General features: G+C 38.2%; 1 protein-coding gene across 1 annotated transcript in view; it reads right to left on the reverse strand.

Moving 5' to 3' along the window:
- The window catches only part of LOC122796782 (macrophage mannose receptor 1-like), a 2,734,532-nt gene that overhangs the window by 369,208 nt on the left and 2,341,250 nt on the right, over window positions 1-24,074 (reverse strand). The window contains 1 exon segment of the mRNA XM_044065509.1: window positions 12,516-12,601. Coding sequence (XP_043921444.1) covers window positions 12,516-12,601 — 86 coding nt within the window.

The raw sequence follows: 24,074 nt of genomic DNA on the forward strand, positions 1-24,074 counted from the left end.
ATTTTCTGGCTATTCGTGTGAGCATTCATCAGATCTGTGACACTGACTTACTCTCTACAGTCTTTAGTGATAATTGACATGTTTTTTTCTATTGTCTACAAGTTAAAAATGTCAAACACTCCTTATAATTTCAACTAATTCATTTCCTTTAGAATTTAGATATGTTAGAATGTTTGAATGAAGCCATCTTAGTTTATCTTTGATTTTTATCCTCCTCCCAGTTTCTCCTCTGCCTTTTAAAAATCTGCAGAATATCCACCAAAACCAATTTCTCTATAAAATGTTATATTACAAGTTAGGTCATTTGGACCAAATATTCTAGGAAATAAATGCACATTGAAAACTAGATTATAAATAGGGGCATTCATTTTCCCCAGAAAAACACAAGAAAATCAACCATTTGCACTTAATAAGTATTGGACAGAGCTGGAATTTTTACAGATTCTGGCATTTTATTCAAGAACAGCTATTTACCTCAACCTGTATTTCTTCTTGTTTTGCTTCATATAATACAGTCAGTTTGTTGAGTGCTCTTTACCTAGACTATAAATAAATAAATAAATAAATAAATATATATAAATAAATAACTATATATCTATGTTTTATATATATATATATATATATATATATATATATATATATATGTATATAATATGTGTGTACTTGCACAATAAAATAAAAAAAAAAGTTGGCACATCACTGTGCATGCTCCAATATATAACCTCTGAACATACAACAATAAAACAACATTTTTTGCCAGGGAGCAAGACCCTCCACCCCCATGTAAGGTGCTGCACCCACCACATTATCTGTTAATTATACATTCTAACCTTCAGATTGTATAATACTGAGAAAAGGGCATATTTTCCAACCCAATTAATGGGGCAGTCTCAAATAATTGTCAACCATCTTTTTTTGATACAGCTTTTTTGACTTTTTCAGCAAAAAAAGCACTTTTGTGAAACTGTACTAAAGAAAAAAAAACATGAGGAAGTGTCTGTTGCTGAGATTGTGGCACAGTGGGGCTAAGGGAATATTCCCTTTTCCCCACTGTAGTGCGATCTCAGAGTGAGAATATAAAAGTGGGGGGGGGGGGTGCAGGGGGGCCGATCTCAGAGTGAGAATATAAAAGTGGGGGTGGGGGGTGCAGGGGGGCTTACCCCTCTGCGTAAACATGATTACTGTTGTTTTTTTATTAATGTTGTTAGGTGTTTTTTTTTTTTACTTGAGTTTCGCAAAAGTGCTTTTTCGGTGAAGAAGCACTTTTACGAAACTGTGCTCAGCCGTTTCCGATTAATGGAAACGTGTCATCGAGCATTAGTTCTAGATCCATACATATATATATATATATATATATATATATATATATATATATATATATATGTGTGTGTGTGTGTGTGTGTGTGCATTTGTACGCTTGCAGTTCACTCGGTCGACATGCATCTGTACAACAAACGTGAGCTAATGAGCATTTTGAGCAAAACATTATTTCTTTTAGGCAACATCCAATTGATTAACAAAGGTAAGAGGTGAGGCAGGGAGTCTACATATGTATTTAGTGTTTAGATAAGAGGACAGATTTAGTAAGTGTGTGTGTGTGTGTGTGTGTGTGTGTGTGTGTGTGTGTGTGTGTGTGTTTGTACATGGTGAGTATCCGAGCTGTCTTGTGTGGTAGCAGTGCTGTGAAAAGTTTTTTATTTTAAGGTAAGCTGCACATTAGAGTTAGGGCTAGCACAACGGCAAAGTCCCCCTGCCCACCTTAGAAATGTGTGCTAACCCTAGTTTTCCATTGCCCGTGGTCCTGCCTATAACCCTACCATGCAGCTAACTTTTTTAAGCCTTTTCCTTAATACTACCACTATTTAGGCAAGGTTGAGGTGAATGTGTGGTAGGATTATGGGTAATACATTGGAAAATGACATTTGATTCCTTTTTCAATGTATTGTGTATCTTTGTGTACTGCTATCAATAACATGAGTAGTCAATATGTTTTTGTTGGTTTTTGTGTCAATCATTTCATGTCAACCATTCATGACATAATTGATGTCAACCATTCATGACATAATCGTATATATTTGCATGTATATCAACTATATGCACAAAAATAGTAACTGGAAATCCAGAGTGTAAGTCTAAGAGTTCATCTCATGAAAATGACAGTTTTTTAAAGAAAAGTAATTTAGTGACTCTGAGTATAAAAACTTTTAACACTGTAATGTTATCTATAATCAGAGAAGTTGTACATTATAACAGAAATGTGTGAGAATAACTAAAGAACTAAAACGACATATATTCAAGTTAAAACTAGATACTTCATTTGGAAGACTAACCATTTTAGAGTGCTATAGTAATAACTTTACTAGGTGCAGTAAGAAAAAATACAAAAATCAAGCTAAAATAAGTTTTGAGATCATTATGATTGCCACAGACATTGCTTCTTTACCTGCTAGCATATTTGCTAACCATCCAAATATGCTTTTTAAAAGTGAAATATTTAGTAATACTTCATTTAATACATTTGCTACTGGTATAGAATATGATCGTTCTTAACCATATCTGGATTTCTAGTTACACGGCTAATTATGACACTAAAAGAGGCTTATCTGGCAAGAATAATCTGCATTCTGCTTTATAAAACCTTATACAATAATGTTCACAGGCTGTCTTATCAACTGTTCCTCTTACCCACAGCCGTATTCCCTGATAATCTTAAATTTGCTTCTGTAAATGAGCCGAACAATGATAAAGTCATTCATTTCTGTGATGTCACTCATTACTTTGTCATGAACGGGCTGATTTCAGAAATACAACAAGACAATAGCATTGCTCTCAGTTATTGGCAACATTTCTGATAAAACAGATACTGTTCTGCCTCAGACATCTGGGGTGTAGTCATCGCCAAAAACTCTAGACTGTGGAGGACTCCTATTAATGTGGATTCTGTCTGGCTTATTGGCCAGTACTGACACAATAGGCAGCTATTATGACCTTACCAGAGCATTGCTGGGCTACTTTAGAATGATAATAAAGGCTACAAGGAAGTATACTCAGATTCTGAGTTGGCCTGACAATGCCAAGAATTACACAAAGATTTCAATTAGCCTTTTGTTGTCAAATTATGTTTACTTTTTTCACATATTGTTTCACTCTGTTCCATCTATCATGTTCTCCCTATGCCTAAACTTACTTCAAGAATTTAACCAATAAATACTAAATAATTCATTCATCCATCCATCCAGCCATCCATTCATCCATCCATCTAGCCCTCCATCCATCCATCCATCAATCCATCCATTTGCAATAACTAGTTTATCAAATTCATGGTAATGGGGATTGAAAGCTAGTAATGGCAACCGATTAGTGTAAGACAGAAACCAATATAGGATGGAAGGCCAGTAGAATGCAGCAATGCATAATCATCACTTTATCGTATCTATGTGTTTTGATTCATATTATACAAGTCTTATTTGGGTTACCTCTGATCCACATCAGCATTTTTTGTAATTATAAAGGAAACCATAAAATTGAGGACTCTGGCATAACATCCTGTCAGGCAGGCAAAAAGTGTATGTGGAACAAGATCACATGTTCAAAATGATTGCTTATGTGATAAATGAAGAACATAAACTCCAATTTGCCAGACAGCCGCATAAAATAAATTTGCACAGTCATTTTCATTTTGTTTTTTTTTACTGGTTAAAGGAATATTGTTGCAGCCATTTATATAAGGTTCAGTTACAGATAATGCTGAGGAAGCTAAGGAAGAGGAGAAACTGTTTGCAATATAATTTATTACCTGGATGTACTGATCTTGTCAGTAAGCAGAAACAGATGCTACTACAGGTTTTCTTTGGAAGGAATAGAGGATACATTATAAACTTATGGCTAGCATCATCACTGGTCATTAGTCAATACAGTTCAATATGTTACTAAGCTTATGCAAGTTATAAATTGAAGCACTGTTAGCTTCCCGTAATCTAGCGTACCACATAATTGTCAGCAAGCCAGTCAACCAAACCAGGGTTCAATAAAAAAAAAAAGAAAAGAAGAAGAAAAATAGAAACACCTACGGATTCGGGATTTTATCTGACTTATACAAAAAAGCGAATAACATTTTATTTTTGAATTGCTATCATCTTTATCATTGCTGCTGTGGACACATGCATTATACTGTGCTGCTTGGTGTTATGATCCACCACAGAATTTTGGTAGCATGTGTTTCTAAAAAATTTGCAAGTCATATTCGAGAACTGCAGTCCTCTTGAAACATTAAAAATAAAATTATTTATCTTCTGTCACTGTTTTCTCACTATCCCTAAAATTATTTCAGAACACATATTTGCATGTTGAATTTAGTGACAATTTCACATAAAAATGTCCACACAAAAATGTTTAGCTGCCATACACTAAAGGTCCATCAACCAGAATAAGATATGTATGTTTATACATTTCTTAACTGGGTAAGTCAAATGAACATAAGTGTTCTTTTGAGTGATAATCCAGGAGTGCTGCCAGGTTAGGTGATGTGCTCAGAGTTATATATGAGGCAAATGGTGGGAGAAAGGAATCTAACTCTACCACTGGCTAGAGGAAGCAGCACCTTAACAACTCAAAGACTTGATGCTCTGTACTAACTGCCAGACAGTTATTGTAGTGGCTGCTATCTCTATGCAGGTTTGATTTTCAATATTACAAGACATATGAGCCATTCCTATCTTTGATCCAACTTCTTGTTTGATACGTATATCCTACAATTAAGTTTTTATAGTAATTGTAGTTTTGTTTTATCCAAAAAAAGAAAAAAATGACAATAGCGATTATCAAGAAATGCTGCATGAAAAGCAATGCTGCCTTCAGAGATATTTACTATCACTAAATTCTAATGACCAGAACTTGATAGAATATGACATGAGAGCACTGAGTTAATATCTATATTTGGTCTTTGAGTTGTTAATGAGCTGCTTCATGTATTCATAAAGAAATACCACAAATACCCCAAATCACCTACTTTAGTGCATAATTTAGTACCATCCATAAAGCATAATAAAAATGATCACTGAAATATAACTCAAGAAGTTGGGTCAAGCTCTATTTGTGGATTTGTATGAAAATCGAGTTTTCTCGACAATATTCAATATTGTTTGCTTTTTCTCCAAGTTAAACAATTGTCAGTGACAGTAAGTCATAGTGAGTAGCCCATGAAATAGCAATTAATGTTTTCATATGATTTCACCTTTTCACATGGGCATCATTACTTACAAGTAATTCTGAAGGAGAATTCAGGTGAATTCTGAGTCAGTGACAGTAATATTAATAAATGGACTGATTTGGTAACATCACAGTGTACCTCTCTTGTAGTCTCCTGTAAGACCTTCAAAACACTGTTCAAGAGCCTTAATCATATATCACTGATGAGGACCGTGGCTTATTTTTCTTTGATATTGACATAATACAATCCACTTTTATACATTTTAGACATCTGCTTCTTTATTTTGTTCACTGAAATCTACCTGCTGGAAGCTTATTGGGTACACTGTGTGAACTGAGACCACTTGCAATTGTTCATTGACTTTCTGACCTTCTGAGAAGACACAAAATAGACAAAATCCTGTTTTATATATGTTTTGCCTTTTTTAAAAAACATCTTTTTATTTGATTTTACAGTCAAGCAGTAAAATACACATACAATCAAGGCATAAGAAAAAAAAACAGAATAATGAACAATATATAACTCTCAGAAACAACTAAAACCACACTATATACAGTCATTCATAACAAAATTCAGTATGAATTACATCATACCATTAATACTTATCTAATAAGACTTGTAACTATTGCCAGGCTAAACTTTTGTGAGTTATATTAGATGTTCTAGAAAGAATAGTTTGCATTTCTCTATTAGACACACACTTAGTTGTATTTATAAATTCAGCAAATAAAATACCTTGTATATTTTTCCAGTTCATAGTGATTACTTTTTTGGTAATGGCTAACAGAGACCAACGAAGAGGTATTTGTGGTTTTGCAAACACATTTGGGATTGGAACATTGAATAGCAAAAAATAATCTGTAATATGACATTTGTCTGTCCATAGAACCTTAAGAAAATATCTAAAATCATTCCACAATTGTAAAACAACTCTACACTCTATAAACGTATGTATCCTATTATCTTCTAGGAATTTAACCACATCTCCAACATTTTGTTTCAGTACATGTATGTATAAGAGCAATTTTATGTGGAGTAAAAAACTCCAAGTGAACAATTTTCAATAAAGAGAAAATGTTGTGTAATTTACAGATTTTACTATCATTTTTTATTATCATCTGAAGAGGATTCCTTGTTGACTTTTGTAGAGTAATCCCAAAACATCAAATCAAATGTCAAGAATTCATCACGTAAAATCCTATATATTGATGAAATGTATGGTCTATGTTTATTATCTGTCGAGTTGATCTGTATAAAGACTTATAACAAGTTCGATAAAGGATCTGTTTCTACTTTAAGTAACAGTTTCACTTTATTATCAATGAATTGTTTTAAAGTTTGCAGAGAAAGCCAATTATCATGACAGCCATCAAATCCAGCTAAAATAATGTATTTTATAGTTATCTAGAAATTGATACCAGAATTTTAAATTGTTGCCTTTAAAGTCCAACATTTTATCCAAATTAAATTATTCTGAACAATCCAGGTGTAGGCAATGGGAAAAAACATAAATAATAAATTCTTAACAGTGTAATTATTATCTATTGCATTTTTAAAAGTATTGAAGATTTGATTTATACCATAAGTAAAATGATGAAATTGCTTATTATTTAAACAATAATCATGTAAAAGCCAATATATATTTTGCTAATACCCAGAGAAGAGGGGATGGTTGGGAGGGTGGCCTGATGGTTAAGGTGTTAGCCTTACAAACACAAGGTGCAGGGTTTGAGTCTCAGAAAGGATAATTGGCTAGGCTTACAATGGCTCGCAAGGGCAGTTAGCTTAGTACGAACATATGAACCTATATCTGTATTTTATAACGGGTCTATATTAGAACATTGAAGTTTCAAAACTTTGAATGTTCTAATATTGAGCCCTATTCAGCGAAAGCTGAAAACAACGAACATACAGAACAGCAAATTTTTTCCTAGGGAAAAAATTTGTTGTTCCAAAACACATACACACAACACAAGCACACCAAACAAACAGCAATCCACACAAATGCACCTAAAATGTTACACCAAACCCTACACTAAACTATACACACACCACTAATTATCCACTTACCTTAACCCAAACCCTAATCCTAAGGTCCATCACTATCGCACACTCACCTCACCCACGCCATAACCCTAACTCACCTACCCCACCCTAACCCTCATGTCCACACTATCGCACACTTACCTCACCCGCACCCTAACCCTAACTCACCTAACCCACCCTAACCCTCACATCCACAAAATCGCATACATACCTAACCCACTCCCTAACACTAACTCACCTAACCTGCCCTAACCCTCATGTCCACACAATCGCACACATACCTAACCCACACCCTAACCCTAACTAGCCTAACCCACAATCAATCGCACACTTACCTGAACCTGACCCATAACATTCCACCACAGCGCTGAAAATACCGAAGCCACAGAAATGGACAACCAAATTCTTTCCCTGTGAAAAAAATTGGTTTTCTGTTGTTTTGCTATTTTCAGCTTTCGCTGAATAGAGTTTGATATTAGAAAATACAAAGTTTTGAAACTTCAGTGTTCTAATATAGACCCATTTTATAACTACTGTTATATATTACATTTATTTTGTGTCTATATTTCCAGCCTGATATATAGGTAGTGTCTAACCAGTGTAGTACTCTATTAATAATAGTAGATTTTGTATAAAGTTCTATGCTGGGGAATCCAATTCCATTATCATCCCAACTTCTTATGTGCCAGTTATAGGCTATACTCAGTTTTTTAGGGAACCAAAGAAACTTAAGCAATATTGTATTAATTTGTTTAAAGAATTTTTGGAGGAGATAAAATTAGTGCTTGTGTATGAAATAAAACCTGGGGTAAAATGACCAGTTTTATCAATGTGAGTCTATCTTATATAGTGAAAAATAATTTTGTTCCAATTATTAGCTAAATTTGTGATTGCATTTATTAGATTTCTGTAGTTTGAATGTATAGTGTCTTTCCAAGTACATTTTATGTTAATACCTAAATACTGAATTAATTTAGCTCCTCACTTTAAGTTTTTATGATTTTGTAGGTATGTATTTATTTTCTTATTTATTAATAATGTTTCAGTTTTCTTTTGGTTGAAATTTGGGCCTGAAATTTTTTCAAAGAAATTGATTGATTCAGTTTATATAATGTAAATAATATTCTGTATCTCTGCTTGCTTAGAGAACATGATCTGTAAATAATTGAATTTTTGTACAATATTTCTCATTTAAAGAAAATCATGTATTTTTGTGTCATTTCTTATATAAGTAGCAAAAGGTTCAATTGATAAAGTGAACAAAAAGGTGACAATGGGAAACCTTGCTTAGTGCCTGTTGATATTTTAAGTGATGATGATAAACATGACCCTATTTTAATATATGCAATGCAGTTATTATATAACTTCAATATTAAATCAATAAACTCTGAGTTAAAATTATAATTGTTAAGGATTTTATATGGATAGGACCAGCTGATGGAGGTGAAGGCTTTATTAATATCTAATCTGATGATTGCTAATTATTTTTAGTTTTGTTCACAAAATCAATCAGGGTTAACAATTTAATAATGCTATCTTGTACTTTTTCATGTAGTATGAAGCCTGTTTGATCATAATCTGTTAAACTAGGCATTATATTATTTAATCTGTTAGCTAATATGGACATAAAATGTTGTAATCAACATTTAACAGAGGAATAGGGTGATAAGAGGAACATGACTGAATATTTTTCCTTGTTTTAGTATAGAGGAAATTAAAGAATATTTCCAAGAAGGAGGTATACTTAAATCATTTTTAATAATTGAAAATGCATTTAAAAGTATCCTTAACATAGCGTCTGGGAAAATTTTGTATATTTCTGGAATTATACCATCTAAACCTGGAGCTTTGTTATTTTTTAGATTTTAATATGATCTTTTAATTCCATTAGTGATAGTGGTTTATCTAGGATCTTGGTTTGTTATTTTGATAGTTTATTTTGATATTATTTTGAAGACATTTGTCAATTATAGTACCGTTTTCTAGAGAAGGATTTTTATCATTATTCAGTTTATAATGTAATATTAATCCTTCTAATATACCTTTTAGGTCAGTTATTTTCTGTAGAATTATTAATCTTATATTTAATTCCATTAATATGATTTCAGTTATTAATTTGTTTAGATCTAAAACCAACTTATGTAAATGTTTGGGATTAACAGAATAAGATTGTAACTTAAGCCTTTTTAAATTAATTGAAACTTTATGGTTTAATATTTCAAAATATTTTTGATTTAGTGTTGATAGTTCAGAACATGCAGCCTTATTGTTGGACTTTATATTTAATTTTAATTTATCAATTTTAGTTTGCAACTCTAAAAGATCACTATCCCATTCTTTTCTTTTTAGAAGATTCCAATTCTTTATTCTGCCACATATGTATACTTTTAAATAATCCCATTGTATAGTATTTGATACCTCTCCATTGTTATTAAACTCTACAAATGTAGTTAGTTCATTTAAAACTCACCCTATAAAGCCTTTAATTTTTAGTATATACACCGGAATCCTCTGCCAAAAGATTAAGTCATCATTTCTTACATTGAAATTAAAAGTTATGGCATTATGATCAGAGAGTGGACATGACTTTATTGAGACTTCCTATATTTTGGAACAGAAATTGTTAGAAATGAAAATCTTATCTATATTAGTTTGAGTTATGAATCTAAAGGAATAGTGGGTATAATTAAGAGAACTTTCAATTTTTAGGTCATATATATCTCTTAGATTCATTGATTTAATAAAGTGGTTTAGTTTTTTTGGAGCTGTTTTGTACTATTTTAGGTTTGTTAGTTCTAGATGTAACTTTATCTGATAGCAGACAATTAAAAATCTCCAGCCAAGATGGTTTCACCTCTAATGTGTAAAGTTATAGTTTCCATATATTTCTCAACAAATTTAGTTCCCAAGCCAGGTATCCAATATGAATTAATTTGTGTGTAATATTTCTTATTTCTATCACAACTAAACATAACATTCCATTTTTGTCTGAGAAAGTACTAACAATTTTGGACAAAGTGAAAGTATTTTTCCACAATATAAGAGTACCTCTTCTTTTATTTTTGTAACAAGAGTCTGCTAAAATCAAATAATCTTAAAGGCCAGTTTATCTAAATCTTTTTTAAGTAAGTGAATCTCTTGTAAAAAGATTATATGTGCTTTATTCATTTTGACAAACTTAATCCAACTAGCTTTTTTTGCATTACTATTAATGCCATTGACATTTAATGATAAACACTTATATTCTAACATGCGTGTATATTATAATTAGAATATCCGCAATATGATTTTATATATAGTGAATTATATTTACTTTTAACCACTGAATTTTTGATTTTTGAAGTAGAATACTATATACAATAAAAAACATGCTGGCTATGCCCTTGCAACTCCCACTCTAATATCACCCACCCCATCCAACCACTACCTTTCTTTACACTCCACTAACTACCTTGATTATAGCAAGTTCAGATGCTCATAAGCCTAGTACTTATTATACAGCAGGAACTTCTTATTGTAACATTTGTTAATGTCTGTTATGTACTTCACAGATAAAGATTCTAGTTGTCTACTGATGTACTATGTTCTTCATCTGTAAATATGTTGTTAGTAATTGCTATATAAATTGTTAATTGCTATGTAATCTAATGTAACTAACGTCTGTTTATTTTAACTGTGGAGCTTTTCTCCCCGGGCCTCCACTGAAAATGGACCTACATCCAGTCGGACACTCCCGGTCAACAAATATAAATAAATAAAATAAATAAATAAATAAATAAAATTCATGGAACTAAATGTTCCTGGTTTGATTACATTATTAATCAAATCACCCACTATCCATATCACACACACCCAATACTCTATGTTTAGCTACTGCCCATGGTAAAGTATCAAACGATAAAGAAAAATAATTATAAAAATATAGTAACCCATTACTATCACAACTAGTAAAATAAATGTTGTTGATTCATATTACTAACCCTTTTACTGAAGTATGCATTCAATTCACCTTAATTTATATCATAGTTTAGATATTAGAGGAGCTATGTAAAAAAAGGAGGATGGGATAGGATTCATTGCTTAGTTAAAATGAAGAGATTCAAGCAATAGTTTATAAATATAATGACAAATGATGAATAACGACTTAACATAGGAACCAGGAGTTAAGGATTATCATAATCAGATGTAATATTTTAACCAAACAGCTTTGGTATAACTGCACTTGTTTTTAAAACAATATCCTGTATCTAATTTTTGACTCATTACCAAATTCAAAGATGTATAGAATCATCATATAAAACAATTGACTCTATTGTTTCTGAGCATCACTGCAAATGGCCTATGACCCTTTATTTATTACAGTAGTGAATATAGAATACTACAGAAACAGCTAAATTTCTATGAACTTTTTGATGAGCTGGAAAAGGGGTTTCTTACTCCCATCCCCCTTTCTTCCCTCTCTCTCCCTTTCTCTTTTACTCTGAAAACAAGAACACAAGTGCATCCTCTGTTATCTATTTATGGGCAGACTATACATTAGTATTCATCATATTCATATATGCTTTACAAAGCATCTGTCATTTTTGTTACTATTTCTAGTAAGGACACAAAAAATTTCAATAAGTGTTCTTACTGACAAGTACATGTTATTAAGATATGTTCTTACAGTGATGAATACCTAAGTTATTTTATGTGTCCTAAATATTTTGAGAAATGTAACACAAGATGATACATGATTTTACAATAAACAGATATGCACCATTTAGAAAGAATTTAAATGTAACAGCTTAAATCAGCATAATGACTGACAGAATATTATTCAAAATGATGATGCCATATATTGCCTGAACTACATTTTGCTCTGTGCAAATAAAAGTGTTAACAATAGTATATATGCAAGCTGAAAACACTAAATCATTTGAAATAAAAATACAGTGCTGCTGCAAAAGCTCAGTCTAAGATTAGCTTACTATCTAGGAAGAGTATGTATATTAACTATATAGAGTTTTCTGGAGCTATTTTTACTGCCCCTTATTTTTCTAGATCATGCTAATTGGTTAACTCCACTAACCTGCGCCTTTCCAACAAGTAGCTCATGCGTATCGCTATTTAGTTTCATTACATAAAGTTCTAACATGTCAACTTTTTCTACATTTGATTTCATTACCAAGACAATCAAAAATGAATAAACAGAGATATATGCCTGCATATCATTGCTAACTCTTAATGGAATACTTCATACTAGCATTTAAAAACATACCTTCATTTAATCTGGAGAAGGTTAGCTGCACAGGTAGAGATTCTTTAATTAAACTGATGTATTTACTAGTTTTTAACTGCCAGCATCTACAAAAGATGAGAGAATACACATTTAAGTCTTGATGCCATGGTGGTGCAGTGAATAGCATTGTCGCCTCACAGCAAGAGGTTCTCCTGTTCGAATTTTGGCTGGAGCACCTTCTGTGTGGAGTATGCATGTCCTCCCCATGGTTGAGTGATGTTAAAGACATAAATGGATGTGCATTCTTTGAAGGTTGGGCATCGGGCTGGCAACGCGGCACCGTAAAACTCCACTGCCAATCATTAGCGGACCGGAGTTCCACTGTGGCGACCCCTAACCAGGAAAAGCTAAAATATATTACTAGTGCTTCCATTGTGGCATTTTAGACACATTGTGTGGGTTCAGAGATCAATGTTGATTTCCTTGCTTGTCCACTTGCAGCTTGATACATGGATGTCACTTTTACTAAAGCAGAAGCCATTCACGAGACATTTGAAGAAATCGAAGATGAGCTTCTCTTTTCTTTTTGAAATCTTCAGTCGGGAAAAGGTGTGGTAGACTGTTTCAGTGTGAAGTGGTCTCAAGCTGATTTTTCCCCTTACAGTGTCTCTCGATGAATCGAAGCAGAATTCTGTAATAAAACATGTTTTGCAGTTGCTTGAACAAGCACAGTCTAAGATATTGTTTGTGTTAAGTCCCCAACATCTTACAGCTTTCCAAATATAGCCAAACCAATAAGAAATCTATTAAAACAACTACTTAGAAAATAAACAGCTGCACACACAGATATATATATATATATATATATATATATATATATATATATATATATTAATTAAAAGAGGGTACTATACGTATGTACATATATATATATATATATATATATATATATATATATATATATATATATATACATATATATATATATGGGTCCCCTTCAGTACACCGACACGCTAGAAGACCGACACTCTACAGAAGGAGACGAGAAGACCAACGACTTAGATGATCGACAAGGTGAGATCCCGACGGACGAAACACCGACATGGGCAAGGTGTGAGCGCGACTCGGTAAGTGTGCAATAGAGTGAGGGATGTAGTGTTAGGGAGCGGACAGGTAAGTGTGCGATAGTGAGGGACTGTAGTTTTAGGGGCGGGTTAAGTGAGTTAGGGTTAGGGTGCGGGTAGGGTAAGTGTGCGATAGTGACGGACTATATGTTTAAGGGTAGGTTAACTGAGTTAGGGTTAGGGTGCAGGTAGGGTATGTGTGCGATAGTGACGGACTGTAGGTTTAGGGGCGGGTTAAGTGAGTTATGGTTAGGGTGCGGGTAGGGTTAGTGTGCGGTTGTGTCGGACCTTAGGGTTAGGGTTTGGGTTAAGGTTAGTGCATGTATAGTTGTGTGTTATGTGTAGTTTACGTTTTGTGTGTCGGTGTTTTGGGTGTAGGTGTTATGGTGTTAGGTTTTGTGCGTTGTCGGTATTGTGTGTTGTTGGTCTTTTGGTGTCGGTGTTTTGGGTGTCGGCTTTGTGGCATGTCGGTGTAGTGAAGGGGATCCATATATATATATATATATATATATATATATATATATATATATATATATATATATATATATTTGTGTATACTCACTATTATATACAGCTTTGTGTATATATGAAGCTACATGTAAATAAACCAGTGTATACACTTTGTATATGAGTCTACAACCACATCAATAGTTATAATTACGATCATATTTATACCATTAATAGCTGCCTGTATAGGAATGTCACCCCACCACGTACACAAAAGGAGACAGACTAGAGGCAATTTTGCTATAGTTCTGTTTATTCAGCATTCAGCAAGACACATTTCCATTCTATGCATCAAAAATCAGAGCCAGAATATGAGTAAGCAAAAAAAAAAAAAAAAAGGAATCATAATAAAGTAACAAAAAAGACAAGAAGAAGCTGATACTAAAGATATGTAGACATAAACAAAACTGAATTTACCTTATTAATGCTTCCCATTAATAAAAACTGAGAAGCAAAGAATTTAATGCCAAGATTTGAAAACATATTTATGATAGTTATTTTTCCTTAAGCTTTTTATTAGCTCCTTCGTTAACAACCACCCATTCTTAGTTGCCTATCTCTTCAAGCTTTGTGTAGACTAGTCCATTTCCTCAGTGTCAGTTAATATTTTTTTCATTTGAACAAAGTCCATTGCTTCTTAAAGAAAACTGATGATTCTTTCTCCATCTGATAGTTAGATTTTTATTTTAGCCAGAAACAGGACTTGTACATTAATATTGGATTTTTTTATGGATTTTATTAAAGGAGGTTAGTCTTTCCTTTTAGAAATGAGAGAAAAGGTGTAATCATTATCAAAACATATGATTTTTCCATTTATCTTAATAGGAGAATGTGACCAGGCAGATTTTAACACCAACTCCTTGTCTTGAGTGGCAAAAACTTTACTATTATAGATCTGGGAGTGGAAGAATTACTAATAGATGTTGCTTAAGACAAAGACTGATGGGCTCTTTCAATTCCAAATGAAAGAGATTCAGGTAGATGCAGAGCTTTTGGTAACCAGTTGTTCAAGAACTGTATCATGTTACTTCCCTCCTCTTTTTCTGCCACCCCATATATTCTTATGTTATTCCTCTTTGATCTACTTTCTAAATTGTCCACTTTTTCCAAGAGTAAGGCATTCTTCAATGGAAGAAATTTGATCAGAATTTTAATTACCTCATTGAATAAGTCCAGTTGCTTTTTGCTGTCCTGCTTTATGCTATCAATTTTGTTCTCCAGCTTATCCATTTTGATTGACAGTTCCTGCATGTTTGTGATAATGGATTGTAATTCCTTTTTCATTACACTCTCCTGGTGGGTGTTTTTTTGAGTTATTCATATCTGTATCACTTGTAGAAGAACGTCTGATAGGATAAAATAAAAAAAGTACGCACCAATACTGATTTTCTTGAAAAATGACAAAAAATAATCATCTATGACTTATAAATAAAATTAAACTTGTTTCTTACAATAAAATGTAAAATTTCCTGTCAGAATAATAAAGAAAAGACAGAGCTAAAGTTTTGAGCTGTTAGTTGTTAGGCATCTTGTCCACGCACCATATTTTTGTCTTTTGATGATGAAGTATTCTATCCCAGAAGAGGGACATGTATAGCAGGTATCATAAGATAGACTGCTAAGAATCATTTAGGTTCATAGGTTCATAGGTTCATACTAGGCTATCTGCCCTAGGGCATTTATAAGCCTAGCCAGAGTGTGTATGGCTTTCGCCACCCATTTTAAATTAATTTTGCTATGCCCTTTTTCGAGGTTAGTATACTGTGCCTCTGTCTAACAGTGACACAGAAGTGATACCCGGGGTAAACCTACGATCTCCCATCCACTCATCAAGATTCCTCTTGAAGAGACTCAATGAGGGACTCTGCCTAACCTGGACTAGGATTTTATTCCAGAGTGAAGGGAGCCTCTGGGTTATGAATCTGTCCCTCCAGCATGTACTTTTTATTTCAGTGCTGAGGTTTAAGTCCCTTGAGCGCGTAGCTCGATGGGATTTGGATTTTCTGAGGTGCAGCATGTCCATTAATTCCGGGTTGGACATGGCTTTATACGTCAGGCACAGATCGCCTCTGAGCAGGCAGTATGCCACTGAGTAGAGCTGGAGTTTCTTTAACCAGGCAGCATACAGCATCTGTTTGAGCCCCTTGATCCTCTTGGTGAGGTACTTTTGGGGTCTTTCCAGTTGCTGCAGGTGTCTGGTAAGGTACATCCCAAAAGGGGCATTGTACTCAATTATGGGCCTGATGAGGGATGAGTAAAGAGGCACGATGACCTCCCTTGATCTAGATGTGAATCCCTTCATGATTAGGTGGGCTATATAAAATGTTTTTCTAACCACTTTGGCCACGTGGTTGTCAAATGAGAGATCGCTATCAACTTGGGTCCCCAGGTCCCTAATTACTTCTTCTGTACTTAATGGATTACCACCTATGTGGTAATTTGTGGGCACTTTGTTTTTGCCAAAGGGGATAACTATACACTTTTTGGCATTTAGCTTGAGGCCATGGCTCTGGCACTAGTTGTCTGTCTCTATGAGGCCCTTTTGGAGGATGCTTGTGTCGGCTGGAGAGTCTATTATGGCGCCCAGTTTGCAGTCATCTGCGAACTTGGTCAGCCACAGTCCTTCCATGTTGGCCTGTACCTCCGAGAAATATATACCGAACAAGAGAGGTCCCAAGACTGAGCCTTGTGGGACGCCACTTGTAACTGGTTTGGAGTCTGACATGGCTCCAGCTATTCTAACCATGTGGGTTCTGTCGTTGAGCCAGTTTGCAACCCATCTAGTGACATAGGGGTTTATATTTAAGCTGGTGAGCTTATCTACAATGCCCAAGTGGGGTATTGTATCGGAGGCTTTTGTGAGGTCCAGGTAGGCTGTGTGGACCACCTTCCCCTTGTCAATGGCCTTGGTGACTATTTCAAAGAAATCGACCAGGTTTAAGAGGCAGGATCTGCCCTTAACAAAGCCGATCTTAAAAAAAAATTAAAGTGCTGCTAGTCACTGCAGAACCAAATTACAAAACATGTGGGTTACTCAATCTATGCACTTATTCTCAAAATGCATTTGAAGACAACTGGCTTTCTAGTATTTTTAAAACATAAATGTCTTTGGTTGACTGCCTGCATAATAGCAAAATCCTACTTGCTGATTCTTCTGTTACTGTTTATCTGAGTCACAACCCTATGGCTATTGTTCAAATATATTTCTACTACCTTCTCAATCAATTACTTTTACACATTATTTAACACATTTATACTGTTTTTTTTTTGTTGGCAACTTATTTTCCCAGTAATAATCTGTTTCCTCTTTCCTCAGCTGATCTGTCATCTCCTTCACTGAAGGAGAGAGAATGAGGAGGAAAATGTCATATTCTGGCCAAGGTATGGATTTTCATTTTGGCAGGGAAGACTCATTTGCAAGACATTGAAAGTCAGACCAGTACTTCACATCTTGAGAAAGAGAAAAGAAAAATAATAGCAACATTCACAGATTTAAATTGGTTTGATAAGCAATTACTTTCTGTCTGTCTAGATTATATTTCCATGAACATTCAAATGGATTTGCAGTGATTGCAGCTAGCTGCAGGCTGTACTATGGTAAACTCTCGCAAAGTTTTGTCACCAAGAAAACAGATTAATATTGTCAATGTGTTCACTGGGTGACCTTGATCAGGCTATCCTAATGGGGGTGTTTGTGGGGGGGGGGCGGTAGAACAGTGGGGTAATAAACCCTGGGATTCATGAACCTTGCGCCAGGTGCATGCATAGCGTAGGCGCCACAACGCCAGATATGGCCGCCGAGCGATTCAGGTACGATCCAATTCCACGTGCACTACCGGCGTGCGCCTGAGTTGCGCCGCCCCCGGCGTAGGTATGTTAAACACCCCATGTGCGGTGTTGCACCATGCAAATGAAGGCATATAGCGATCCACGAAGTGGCGCAGGCGTAGCATAAGACGCGGCAATGTAAACCAAAAAAAACGGTTTACATATATCCAAACATGACATAGGAGTAACGGAAGGCTGTCAACGTCAGGTATCATACTGGTGCAATATGCCAATGGCGAAAGACACCGAGAATGTCAAAAGAAAATATGCACAAAATGTAAATAATGACATAAATGGTATGTCCGCAGAAACCACAGCAGAACCCCAGGACATGTCCGCGGAAGGTGCGAAACAATGAAATAATATGACAATGTCCTAAAAGAGCAGTATAATACACATCAGCTTCACAGCCACAATACACCATAGTATGCATGGAAAGCCACAACCACAGCGCAAGGGTTGCCAAGGAGTGGCGGCAGTGTTCGGCGCCGTAACTATGTATTAGTAGTCAATGCCATGCAAATGAGGCAGATAATACTGAATCGCAAAACCCCTGCCGGCGTAAGGCTGCACCAAACGGCGCAGCGGTAATACACAGAGGAGTGGCCCAGAGGGAATACATGTCAACCGCAGAGGGGTGTGCCACTGTAGGAGGAAGCACATTGGAGCCCAGCAGCAGGACCGGCGTGTGGGGAAATGGATGCGCTGAGAGCACACAATGCGCGCAGAGATGCATGTGCATGAGGATGACTACGTTCCCCCAACCCAGTCATGTGACGGCCGCCCCGTCATCAACAACGGATACAGGAAGGTGATGCGGAGAATATGAGGAAATGCGGAAGCAGTGTAATTGGAGTCGTAATGAGCAATCAACACCAATCAACCCACGAAGGGCAATTGGCGGCAGCAGACAACTCTGCATGCAGAAACCCGCAAAACGGGAAAGGGGAGGCATATGAATGCAAAGAAAGTAGGGGATGTAACAGAATTGCAAAGAGTGAAGAACCGATACAGCACAGCCAAGTAGAGAGGTAGCATAACGGCGGCGGCAGACAAAATGCATGATATGCCATGTCCCAGAAACGACACATGACAGGGCTCTGCAGGATGCAATCGAGGAAATAGTAGGTGCAACGTGCAGAAACAGTAACGTAAGGTCTAAAGCTAAACCAATGCAGGCAAGTGTAATGTAACACCAAAGGCAACAGCGTTGCAGTGCCAACGGTAAAACACGGAAGATAATCCACAGATACGGCTGCACAGACACACCCAATGACATCACCGGGTGTACAGCACAACAGTATAAAGTGTGAATGCACACAACACACAGCGCGTATTCCCAAACGCCGCACTTTATGTGTAAACAGACGGGGAGCTTTTAAAATGTATATGTTGGGTGCCGCCATGGCCGTGATACATCAGCATGTGTCAGAGACAGACGGAGTTGCGGAGGAGGGTGCCGACAACTACCGTAGGCCTCAGAGGAGAAGGAGAGTGTTCAGACCAAGGGTAACCTACCAGGGGCTTCAAGACCTGGAGATAGTAGAGCATTACAGGGTGGACAGGGACACGTTACAGCAAATAGTGGAGCTGTGCCGGCCATGCCTGAGAACAAGAGACAACAGAGGGAAGCCCATCCCAGTGGACACAAAGGTATGTGTAAGCTTGCGAATACTGGCTACAGGTACCTTTCAAAGGCCAACCGGGGATATAATGGGCATCTCACAGGCATCAGCATCCAGGGTACTACACCAGTTCCTGGATGCCATGTTACGACATGCCCATGAGTATATATACTTCCCCAGATCTCAGGAGGAGTTGGCTAGCAATATACGCCACTTCCACCGTGTGGCACAATACCCGGAGGTACTGGGTGCGATAGACTGTACGCACATACAAATCAAGTCACCACCTAGGGAGCAGGGTAGACGCTACATAAACCGCAAGGGATTCCCCTCCATCAATTGCCAGGTCGTGTGCAATGCGCAGGGCATTATCATGGATGTGTGTGCTGGCAGCCCTGGAAGCTACCACGACTCCCATATCTGGCATGCCTCACAGCTGTATCAGGTATTCGCCAGGGGGGACATCACACAAGGCCACCTTGTGGGGGATGCTGGCTATGCACTTGAGCCTTGGATGATGACACCCATCAGAAATGCACACACACACATGCAAGAACGCCATAATGAGGCACACGCACAAACCAGAATAATCATAGAGCGTGTGTTTGGGATGCTGAAATCACGGTTCCGGTGCTTGGATACATCCGGTGGAGCCCTGCAGTACTCTCCAGGCACATGTGCCCACATATTCATAGTATGTGCCATGCTACATAATATGATCCTGCGGAAACAGCTGCTGCATGGACATAATGGTGAAGGGCCACAAAGCCCGCCACAACTGCCAAGGCAAGCACAGGCACAGAGCGTTCAGCGCCATGAACACACTGTGCCAGCCCCAGTAGGCAGGCAGGCGTGCCCAATATGCCTATGCCTTGGCAAAGAGGGAACGTATAGCACATACTCTGACAGCGTAGGCCCCATGGACTGACACCTCCCTACCTGCACACACAGTGAAATGGACGTCACACAAACATGGCCGCCCGTAATGTGTACCGTATGGGTAGTCCCATGTGTGACTCCAACATAGGTAGCACCCAAACACTGCACACCCAACAGCCAGCGGAGCATGGAACGCCAACACCTCAACCGTACGCAGGTCCTACAGCAGACGGCGTTGCCGTATGCTGCCACATTCGCCGCAAGGTGTATACATATGTACATGTGTGCATACACAGGTATGGAGATAGATATCATTACACACGTAGAAATATATGTACACATACACATATATAAAGTACAACAGGTAAGACAGGGAATCAGAGGGATGCAAGGTGACAGAGAAGTAAGACGCGATATCTGTACATAGTAAACATAGTGAACGACAACCTGAGTATCCGGGAGGGTTGACAGGACAGGGAACGCAACCCATGGAAAGGTCAACCTACCTAAATGCATAATCGTGAGTAGGGATGATCGCCAGGCCACGGTACAGTAACAGGACATGTGCGGGTAATATTATTAGGATATGAGGGCGGAGGTAGACACCGCCGCCGGTGATGCGGGCAATGCAGGTACTGTGTGCAACCGTCCCTGTGACAGCGGCAGTATGTGTATGTGTGCGGTGAGGGTGTCGTGTGTTCCGCTGTGTGAGTGTAATGTGTGTGCCACTGTAAAATGTGTATGTAGGTGACATGTGACAGGCAGAGTGGAATAACATGTGTAGGCATACAGTATAGGAACCACAGGCGTATGTATAGCAGTACCCCCAAAGTAGTACTGAGAGCCCCTCCCTGGCTAGGCGCGTGGCGACGTAAAACGATGCAACGCGAAAATGTCCCAGAATGTACCACAGGACCATAGCCAACATGAAATGCAAAGGACGTATGTACAAACCATGACCGTATGTATGGCACCGATATGTTAATTGCAAAATGATATGTTGGCAACGTTACACAGCAATAGTCATGTACCGCGGAAATACGCATGTGCTACCCCGGCACCGATCGTGGCTACGTATCGGCCCATAAACACCACTGTGTGTTCTACGAGTGTCAAACAAGCAATCGCCACCCGAATAGGTGGCAACCGGTAGCATACAGGCCGTCCCAAGTACAGGACCACAATGACTGTAAATATCCGGGACAAAATGCCAAGGGATAGTCGGCACGTACGAATAACCGCAGATATACTACCGATGTGATGGAGGAATACATGCAGGAAGCACACATGCAGGCGATACCGACACCAGATGACATCAACAAAACCTATACTCCCAGAACAACAGACAGGTAACTTGCAGCTCCCCAGGCAGGGATGGAGCACACACACAAGCATACCGTGTATGTAGAAATGCAAGGCCCACCACCAGGACCCGTCACCCACAACCGCCGATATACCCCATCGCACATATCAAAGGGATACAAGCCGGAATAGCAGCAAAAACATACAGGCAGTCAATGACAGCGGCATAACCGCAACATCTCGCGTGGGAAACACTATCAGCAGCGGATGCTTACCTGCATCCGTTGTTTAAAGGAATACAAGAGCTATGTTACACATCCAAATGCAAAATGCCATCGACAGACGCCGCCAGGACAGGGACACCCACATGTCGAACATAATACCATACCCAACACACACAATCCACGGCTAACACCACTGCGAAATGTACCTGACGCCACACATAGCGGCTGCAGTCACACATAACATAACACAATACAGACCATCTCCACGAAGGTAGTGCACATAACCAACGCCCAGGCGAGGAATGAACCATGCCCTAGTTATGACGCGTACTGTACGGATGGAGTAGATGCACAGGTGATATGCGCACAAGTACACCGAGGAACAGCTATTGGTGTGATGAACCCACATGTCGCAGGTGACGACGGATATAAGGAAGACTCCTAGGATATTCAAACTGTATGCTCATACCGAACCACTAATAAAAAACGGCTCGAGTGAGAGATAACGATATAGCGAGACTCGCAATGGAAAACAGAAGTAATCACAGGAAAGGTATGTAGAACCCACGAGATGTACTGGTGTGTAACGCATGATGTGTATGACGAAGCTGCACTGTATGTGAACGGTGTTTGTAAGTAAGGATACCTGTCCATAAAGCAGAGAGTGGTGAAAGGTAGTTATGTAGTGCTATCCCGCTGAGCATACCAACGACTGTGGACACCGTGTGCACAGCAGTGGGACATCATGTACACAGCCGGGATAACCCAAGGGCTGCCACAGGAGAGCAAAACACAGAACAATGCCACCACCCACGCCGATGCTGGCAGTGGATGTCCAACAAGGAAGTGCCACAGCAGGGGATAGGACATGTATGTATACTGTCACAGCACACATGTGTATGGGCATATACCGTCGATGTCATCCGTAATGTCGCGACGCGGCACGTATGCCTCGCAGTAGGGGTTACTATGTCAAGTATGTGTAATGTAAAGCTGTCATGGTGGATATGACAGACATCATACACAGTATCACAGGCGTAGCATGCATAATGGAGGTATGGCCTAGTGTTATGTACACTAACAGGATATGTATGGCCTGTACATATGGGACAGGGTAGTAGCAGAATAGCCACCCGAAATGGAAGGAACACCAAGTAACCATGTCCAAACGACCTGTAGCAGGTGCAATGTGTGCAACAATGAAGTCCAGCAGGTCCATGTGTAAACACATGTGCAGTGTACACAGTAGTGTCACCTCCCCATGGTAGTGTCCACTGAACAGCAGAGGTGGATGTCAACTGCATGTCTACACAGTACTGCTGCTGTGGTGGTACCATGACTATGTGTCACCCTATCAGCAAGGGAGCTATCACATGACCAGTGCCACAGTGTGTCCCTGTGGGATGTGCACAGGACCTATGTTCCACAGCATGGTGTGTGTCGTGTCTGCGGAAGCAACACAGAAGCCCAGGCCATGCAATGTGGCATGTGTGCACATATGCAGGAGTGCTTCATTCACCCCGCCCACTGCCATTGCCATGTATGAGTACTACATGCATCAGTAATGCAGAGGACATGGCCCATGTCAGAGTAGATGACACCCCTGTGTAAGTGGTATGCAGATGAGTACAGATGTGTTCCCCGTCTGTCATCCGCATATGTAAACTGTCTGAGCCTGGTATACATCACGGCATGACAATGCCGTGCCATGTAAAGTCGTAGCCATTGTGGAAGGTACACCACGAATGTGTTATTGTAACCCTGCCCATGTGTAGATGTGTGTATGACACAGGTACAAAGGCTACCTATGTAACAGTAACACACACAGTACAGATATGTGTGGCCCTGCAGATGTGCACCCATGCCACAGTGGAATATGGCAACCACAGCACCATGTGGGGCATGTGTGTGTACGGCAACCATGTACAATGTGATATGCATGTATGGGGACATTATCCATGTGATACCCAGTGGATGACTGTTGCTATGCAAAGGTGATGTGTATGCACCATGTGTGATGTATCCTGACGCAATGACATCCACACGATGTATTTGCCACACCGACACCTGTACGGTTGTTGGTAGTATGAGCTGGTGGAGCTAAGCCCC

The sequence above is a fragment of the Protopterus annectens genome, chromosome 3.part0 (genome assembly GCF_019279795.1).
Source record: "Protopterus annectens isolate FY-2018-M chromosome 3.part0, PAN1.0, whole genome shotgun sequence".
NCBI lineage: Eukaryota > Metazoa > Chordata > Ceratodontiformes > Protopteridae > Protopterus > Protopterus annectens.